Raw genomic sequence first — 8323 nt, forward strand, 5'->3', positions numbered from 1 at the left:
CTTCTTGTTATACTTCCCGCTGCTATACCTGATCAGGGGCCAAAAAATGCGTCTCTGGCGAGGGCTGGCACAAAGCGGAGGAGTAAGGGAGGGCAGGGCCTGCAAAAGCCGCCCCGGTGTGACCAAGCCATCCCAGCTGCAGCATCCTCACTTGAGTGTCGTCTTGGCCGAACTCGTGTGTCCCCTTCTGCCACGCAGCACAAGCCAGACCCACGTGCATGCACCCTGGGTCACCAGCCCGAGACTGCTGTGATAGGGACACTTGGCCAGGAGTTTGGGGGGCAGCGCTGGGGGCATCACGTACCTTCCTGCGGCTGCACTGCGGCGGCTGAGCCAGCAGGCCCCATTAGCTGCGGGCAAACAAACATGGCTGTCCCACAGCACGGCACATCACAGCTCTGGGCGAAGGGAGAAGCGGGTAAAAGCGCATGGCCTGGGGCAATGGGTTCATGGCTTTCTCACGGAGTGACGTTCTGACCATGTGTCGTGGTATAACCCCAGTCAGCAACCAAGCACCACGCAGCCGCTTCCCCCTTCCCCCTCCCAGTGGGGTGAGGAGGAGGAAAGGGAAAAAAAAGTAAAACTCATGGGTTGAGATAAGAACAGTTTAATAGCTAAAGTAAAATATAATACTAACAATAGTAATAATGAAATATAATAATAATAATAGTAATGAAAAGGAATATAACAAAAAAAAAGGGGGGGGAGAAAAAAAACCAGTGATGCACAATGCAATTGCTCACCACCCGCTCACCGATGCCCAGTTAGTTCCCGAGCCGTGATCCACCTCCCGGCCAACTCCCCCCTGTTTATATACTGGGCATGATGTTCCATGGTATGGAATATCCCTTTGGCTAGTTCGGGTCAGCTGTCCTGGCCGTGCTCCCTCCCAGCTCCTTGCACACCTGCTTGCTGGCAGAGCATGGGAAACGGAAAAGTCCTTAACTTAGGATAAGCGCTACTTAGCAACAACTAAAACATCAGAGTGTTATCATCAACATCATTCTCACACTAAATCCAAAACACAGCACTGTACCAGCTACTAAGAAGAGAGTTAACTCTGTCCCAGCCGAAACCAGGACACCATGGCAAAAACAGAACAAAACATGGACTTGGTCAAAACCTCCGTGTCCAGGGTGTCCCACCACCATCACCTTTCACTGGGGCTTCTGGTGCCCAGCAGGGCTTCTGGTGCCCACCACCAGTGCCCTCCAGAAACCGCCTTCTCGCCACTGCTGCTTCCCAGACCCTTTCACCATCCACCACATCCACCTCCTGGTCTTGACCTCTCGCCTGGGGTGGCCCAGGGAGCCTGGTCCTGGCTTGGCACTGCCCAGGGTGGTCCCAGCTGGTGCCCAGGCATGACAGGCATCCCACAGCGGGTGCCTCCCTGTGGGGAGGGATGCTGGGGTCTGGCAGAGCAGTTGCTCCTCCAGGATGGGGACGTCAGCTCGGAAGAGCTGGTTTTCACCCAGGCAGAAGTTCAAAGTCTCCATGCTGCTTTGCGCTGGGAGACGGAAATGAGGGAAAGGAGGAAATGGTGATTCCTGTTCGTGTTCGTGATCGACATAGCTGACTGCTCAGTTTGACCTCCCAGCTGGCCGCAGAGGGACGGCTGCACGAACACACACACACACACACACACATATGTGTATTTATAGGCACACTCACAGCAACTCATTTTGTCCAAGTCCCTGAAGATGTTGCTCTTCATCTTGCTTTCGCTCTTCAATTTCAACCCATCTTTGAGCCTAAAAATCTGCTCCTTCAATGTGAGGTCTTTTGGAGAAACTAAAATAGCCAGACCTGAAGTTGTCGATGCTGTGGTAAAGGTATGTTCATTTGCCTGGATGAGACAGACATTGAGCTTTCCAAGGATTTCTTAGTTGCATAATCTTGCATTTTATTTATCTTTTCACAATTGAATTTCAAGTTAAAAAAATGAGTGAATAATTTAAATAATTTTGTATTCTTAAAGTAAAAATCAGCCTGTGGTGGAGTAGGATGTTTGCTGTTATTTTAGCCTGCATGGGAATATAACAGAAACAACATTTGCTGTTTCCTTTGGAAATGGAGTTAGGAAAGCAGGAAAACCTCTGTGCACAGTAAAAGTAATTTTCACTTTGAATCCACAGAGCTTTGTTTTGTGATACACTATTTACCTTGCTTATGTGCTAATTATTCTGAAATATTCTTGTCTAATTAAACATATTCTCAGGACAGCAGAGAGTATCATATTAGAGTGTGGTACAAAATTGAAAAGCCTGATTATTAATTTATGTAAACAAACCCTCACCATGAGGCTTCCTCTGCAGCAGCTGAAGATAACTCAGCTTTTTAAAAGAACCATGTTTTGGACTTACAGCTTTTGCAAGTCCCCTCCAAGATGCCACAGCAACGGAGGACACAGTGCTCGGTGTTAGCGGGATGGCTGCGTGTGCCGAACGGCAGCAGCAAGGAATGCCACCATTTAGTAGGGCTTTAATCCTTGCATTGCAAACAGCTGGAGAAGAGGGGTTTGCTGGGGTTTGCATTTCTGGATTGTTCTTCCTATACTGTCAGCACTATGGGCAATATATACTAAAATATGGGCAATATATTAATTTCTTACAAGTTTCAGGGGGCAAAAAGGGGCTTTTTTGCACAAATATCACCCACAAAGTTCGAAGAGCGCCAAAAGCAGGGGCAGAAGGAAGCTCCTGGGCATGCCAGGCTGCGGGGTGAGCCCGGCTTTCCTGCAGGGAATCCCAGCACCAGCCGTGGGAGCTGAGCCAGGCTGGGACACCCTCCCCCCTCTCCCCAGCACCCTGTGGCTCCTCTGCGGTGCTGCAGCCCACAGGTGCCAGGACCCCATTTTCAGACCAGGGGTCACTTTGGGCTCTATGGGCTACTTCAGAGGGGTCTGCAACAGATGACTGGGACAGGCGAATGCTGACAGCACACACAGCTTTCAGAAGGCACGGCATAGCGATAGGACCTTAGGGGCACACACACCAGAAAAAGGATGGAAAACTTTGCAGTGGATTGATGATAGACACAAACAGGCTCTCCTTGATGCCCCACAAATCCTCCTGCCCCATCCATCTGGGCACCCAGTGAGTTGGGATGCTTGTGCGCAGCACCAGTCCGAAGCAGAGAAGAAAACCTACGTGGCAAGGGGCAGGGAGGAGAGAAAAGCGCGACCAGCCGTAGGTGGGGGGGGGCCAGGAGCAGCACCCCAGCAGTGGCGGGGGGAGAGCGGGCTCGCAGCAGCGGCTCTTGCTGCCCCTTCCCCTCCACACTTCCTCCTCAGGGGCAGGCACGGAAGTTTTTCAACAAACCCGAAACCACTCTGCTCCCGAGTTCCCTCTCCCAGCTCCCGCGGGGGTGTGAGGCAGCTCTGAAAGCAGAAGGGCTTTACTCTGGCCGCTGCCCCCCTCCTGCAATCCCAGGCTGGGCACTGCTTCTTCCACATAGGACTTCCCCTGCACCAATAACCACTTCTTTCTAAGCTCTTTCTAATCCTCCAAAATCCACCGCGTGCAAACTTGCTTCTGCTCCTTCCCCTTGCAGATCATTTCTCGCTGTGACGTCATGTTGCTGATGGAAATAAAGGAGAACAAGAACCGTGTTTGTCCTCTCCTGGTGGAGAAGCTCACCAGGTAGGGTGGCCATGGGCAAGTAAGCAAATATTGGGAAAGATACTTGGCAAGAGCCTGTGTTCTGCTCAGTGCCGCCTTACCGGGGCGAAAGCTCAGGGTCTGGGCTCTGTCCCAGCCGTCGGGGAAGGACCAGGCTCTGGCAGCCTCGCTGAAGGCCAGGAGCAAAGCTAGCTCCAAACCACTGTAGGACACGTATTTTTAAATCAAAATAACCAAGTTAGATTCAATTTGTTAAAGATTAATTCTCAAAGGAAAACAGAAGGGAGGGACAGGCCCTCGCCTGGCTAGCACCGGGCTACGGCTTTCTGGAGGGTTAGGAATTGCTTTAGATTGGGGATTGCCTGCATGGACTGACAGTCCAGAGGAAAGAGCAGCATACACCTGGCTGGATGCGAGACCCAGCTGAAAGGGGGACAGAGGCTGCAATAAGCAGGGAGGATGTAGAGTGAAAGAGTCAGCAATGGAGCACAGGTCCAGACCACAGGTCCTGAGAAGGTTTTTTGTCTCTACCACCCACCTCTGAGGTCAGGCAGGCAATGTCCCCTACCCTTGGGCACAGGCAAAATCATCTCCTCCTCGGTCCTTTGTGAATGCAGAAATAAACTCGGGAAAACCACTTTCCTTCCAGTCAGCTGAAGGGGCCAAAGGAGGAATACAGCTGGGTGGTCAGCGAGAGGCTGGGAAGGAAGAGCTACAAGGAGCAGTACGCCTTCATCTACAGGTGAGTGAGCTCCCCTCGCCAACAAGCCCAGCCCCTTGCTCTGCCCTCCCTCATCGCAGCCCTGTACAGACGGGCTGGACATGGTGGTGATGGCTTTGCTCCGAGGGAGCTGGAGAGGGGCAGGCTGTGTGGGTGCGATGGGCTGTGCCTGGGTGTGGGGTTCATCCCAGGCACAGCCACCAGCCTGGCTGTATCCGTCCCGGACCATGGCCCAGGGTCCGGGTCAGAGCACGGAGTCAGTGTTAGACACATCCCAGCAAGCCACGAGCATGACAGCCCCTATCCTGTTTATTCTGCTGCAGGCAACATGTGGTATCAGTGAAACAAACCTACCAGTACCCTGACACCCAGCCTGGGGACGAGGATGCCTTCTCCAGAGAGCCCTTCGTTGTCTGGTTCCAGTCTCCAAAAACCAGTGAGATGTTTCAGAAACAAATTTTTCTCCCACTGGCGAGTCTCACGGAGCAAGACAGTGCCGGCTGGACCTGAGCACGTGGTGGGGGCAGGCGAAAGGGGCCGCATCCTGACCCCACGCTGCATTTCCTTACAAGAGCAGCATTTGCCTTTGGGGCTGCTGCCTCCGGCATCGCCTGCAGCTCAGCGCATGCCGCAGCCCCAGGAAAGCCTCTGCTGCTGCCACAGGCAGTGGTTTGGCGGATGCGCTCCATGCTGCTGGCATGGCCATGGGAGCAGCTATTGCCGTGGGTGTCAGAGCAGGGTTTGCCTTGCCCTGACACGGCACCTCACCGCGTTGCAGCTCAGCCTCGGCTGGGCAGCTGGTGGGGAGCACTGTGCAATTACACAGCAATTGCCTCTGATCCACAGCCAGAACAGAAGCTGTTTCTTCTTCAGAAAAACCTTCTTGCTTCCAGGTCAGTCTCTGTTTCTTTGTGATTCATTGTGTGTTTAACCATTAGATTTTTTCCTGTTCTTTTGCCTTGTTTTTAAGCTATCAAAGAGTTTGCTATAATCCCTCTGCACACCACACCGGAGACAGCAGTACGGGAGATTGATGAGCTCTATGATGTGTATTTAGACATAAAACAGCGCTGGAAAACCGAGGTTAGTGGACACATCTATGTTACTAACAGTGGCTTTGGTACTGAGCCACCTGCCACGCTATTCACTATTCACAGCCTGATAACCTTAAAACCATTGATAACAAGCCCCAGATTTTTAGTATCTCTTTGATGTATTTTCATCAAGTTCTCCACATTTTAATCAGTAAACTTGATCTCCTGATAAAACTACTGTTTTATCAGCATGCCTTGGTGGTGCACCCAGCAGAAAAGAGAAGCCCCACTGCACTCAATGAGCGCTTGCTATTTGAACTGTATGGGCTATTGGGAGCATCTGTTGACCCTAAAAGTCCTTGCTGGTCTTCTTTTGAAGAGCTGTCCTCATGATTACTTTTGAAAACCCTCCTACCTTCCAGAACTTCATCTTCATGGGGGACTTTAATGCTGGATGTAGCTACGTTCCCAAAAAGCAGTGGAAGAACATCCGGCTGAGGACTTACTCCGAATTCGTCTGGCTAATTGGTGACAAAAATGACACGACAGTGAAGAGAAGCACAAGCTGCCCGTATGACAGGTAAAGGGTTCACTGCCAAACCATTCCCCGTTTATGACTTTCTGAGAAAAAAAAATATATGGAAAGGTATCAGTGACTGTCAGATAAAGCAAATGTGCATGAAGCCTTCAAAGATAAAACAGTGTCCAGGGGCAAATGAGATCTGAATACTTCTAGTCAGGAGCACAAAGCACTTTGCAGGCTTGTTGGCAAGCAGTTTTGCAGAAAGGGCAAGATTTCATGCAAGAACCAGCTGTTGCTGTGGCTTAGGTGGAGATAAATGGCAGGCAACCACGCAGCACTTCTCATCTGCAGGGAGCCCTGCAGACACGCAGGCGGAAGGTGCTGCTGCCTCCTCCGTGCCGGCTTTGCACCATGATTTTTGCTCTTGCATTTGTAATTTGGATTGACAAATGCAAAGTATGGTTCTGCTCAGGAGGTGGGATGCCTCACCTTCCCCCAGGCATGTGGCAAGTCTTGCTGCTGCCTGCAGCTCCCTCAGTGGGAACAATAAATACATCAGCTTATTAGAGCCCAGAGTAAGTCAAGACTTAGAATGAGCTTCTGGATCAAAGCAGGGTTTCACTGAGATTCCAGTGATTGGTGTCCTACGATTTTTATATCCGAAGTACAGCTTTGAACTTTGAAGCACTGTTGGGGTGGGTTTAGATAGAAGTCATTTAACATTGACTTCCAAGGCCAACGCACGCCAAGATATTTAGGTGCCTCTGCCAAGGAAAGCAATCAGCCAAACACAGCAGAAAGCAGGTGCTGGCATCGCTGAGTAGGGAGCCCATGGGTAAGGACCAACCATACGTAGCTGTGACTCCATCAAGGCCACCTCTCTGGCCACCGGCTCGGTGCGGTGTGGCTGCTGCTGGTCGGGCACCCCATAACAGCACCCCATTCCCTTGCTCCTTGCAGGATCGTGGTCAGCGGGCAGAAGCTCATCCACGCCATTGTGCCACACTCTGTCAATATCTTTGACTTCCAGAAGGACTTTCAGATGACTGAGGAGCAGGTAGGCACAGCATGGCCTCTGCAGCAGTGGGGCAAGGGCTAACACAGGAGCACAAAGCCAACGGTATCCAGGCAGTTTTCAACACGGTCTTGGCCATAAAACCGTTGCATCCTCCCAAAGTGACGCAATGCTCGCATTGCACCTCCCCACATCCGCCACTGCACATCCACCTCCCCACCGCCGAGGTGAAACCCCCTGGGGCAGGGTTTGGAAAGAGCCTGGGTGGCCGGCTCCCAACCCCTCTGTGCCCTTGTCTTGCAGGCGCTGGGGGTGAGCGACCACTTCCCAGTAGAGTTTGAGTTAGAAACAAAAGGCGGCTTCTTCAACTGGCTGAAATCGCAGTTTTCAAGGAAGAGGAGACCAAGAAAGAGCCGCCACTCAAGGTCATGAGCATGCTGAGTCCTCTCACATGGCGTGGAAATACATGGATGCCAACAGATCTTGTAGAAGACTAGTGTAGATATACTCACAGCAAGTGCAATATTTAGTGGGAAAAAACCAAATATTTTGTGAAAGTTCAAATATCTTGGGTAAGAAGGCAAATTTAACTTTCAGGTTATTTTCCTCGTATGCAAAAATAAATCAGCTAGAAGCAGCATACTATACTTACCGTACTGATCAAAAATGTAAGGAGCTACTGCAAGGGTAAAATACTTGTGTGTGCTTTATCTGTAACACCTGAAGGGCAGGGATCTCCGCATGTGCACACAGGCTCTGGAGCTCTGCCATTCCTCTGCAGTGGCAGAAGGATTGAAAGGACCTTTCTGCGTCGTGCATGTGTGTGTGAATGCTTCAGAGCTGCAACTGGCGGGACGCAGGTCTGTGCCTGGTGATTTGCGATGTAAAATGTTGCTGAACTTAGAGTACTTGCTCGTTGTGGGTTTGAAACTGCTCACAGAATCAAGGGTTTGGGGAAAGACAGAAAGAAAAGAGAGGGGGACAGGCAGTGAGAGCCCCTTTTCTGCACTAACCCAGCCACAAGCAGCCGGAAGAGAGCACTGGTGGTTGTCACCCCTGCCTGCCCGCCTGCTAGCTGCCGTCACCCTGCCTGCGAACCTCAGGTGAGAAGTCCTGCAGATCCCAGGTGACAGAGCTGCCAACAGAGAGCATCATAAAATTTACATTAAAATCTGATTTCAGCATCCTGACACGGAAGTGAGCTGCATCTCCCCCCCCCCCCCCCCCAAGAAAACCTCCATGGCAGCCTAAAATTCTCCGATGAACCAGACTTTAATGGTGATTATTTAACGTAGTGGTGCAGCAATCTGTTTTCTCAGCTCAGCCCACAGGCTGTATTTAGTGCAAACCAAACCCTGTCACACAGATGGCATCTGAAAAGTGGGAATAATCCAACTGTTAGTAGAGGCA

General features: G+C 51.2%; 1 protein-coding gene across 1 annotated transcript; it reads left to right on the top strand.

Annotated features, from left to right (window-relative positions):
• The first annotated feature begins 1700 nt into the window (after positions 1 to 1700).
• On the top strand, positions 1701 to 7595 carry DNASE1L3 (deoxyribonuclease 1 like 3). The gene is made up of 8 exons (XM_050904787.1): positions 1701 to 1832; positions 3553 to 3641; positions 4270 to 4362; positions 4665 to 4777; positions 5312 to 5424; positions 5798 to 5955; positions 6859 to 6955; positions 7217 to 7595. The coding sequence occupies exons 1-8, from the start codon at positions 1701 to 1703 to the stop codon at positions 7343 to 7345; spliced, it is 924 nt and encodes a 307-aa protein (XP_050760744.1). The 3' UTR covers positions 7346 to 7595.
• Positions 7596 to 8323: the final 728 nt, after the last annotated feature.

Source organism: Gymnogyps californianus, chromosome 13 (genome assembly GCF_018139145.2).
Source record: "Gymnogyps californianus isolate 813 chromosome 13, ASM1813914v2, whole genome shotgun sequence".
Lineage (NCBI taxonomy): Eukaryota > Metazoa > Chordata > Aves > Accipitriformes > Cathartidae > Gymnogyps > Gymnogyps californianus.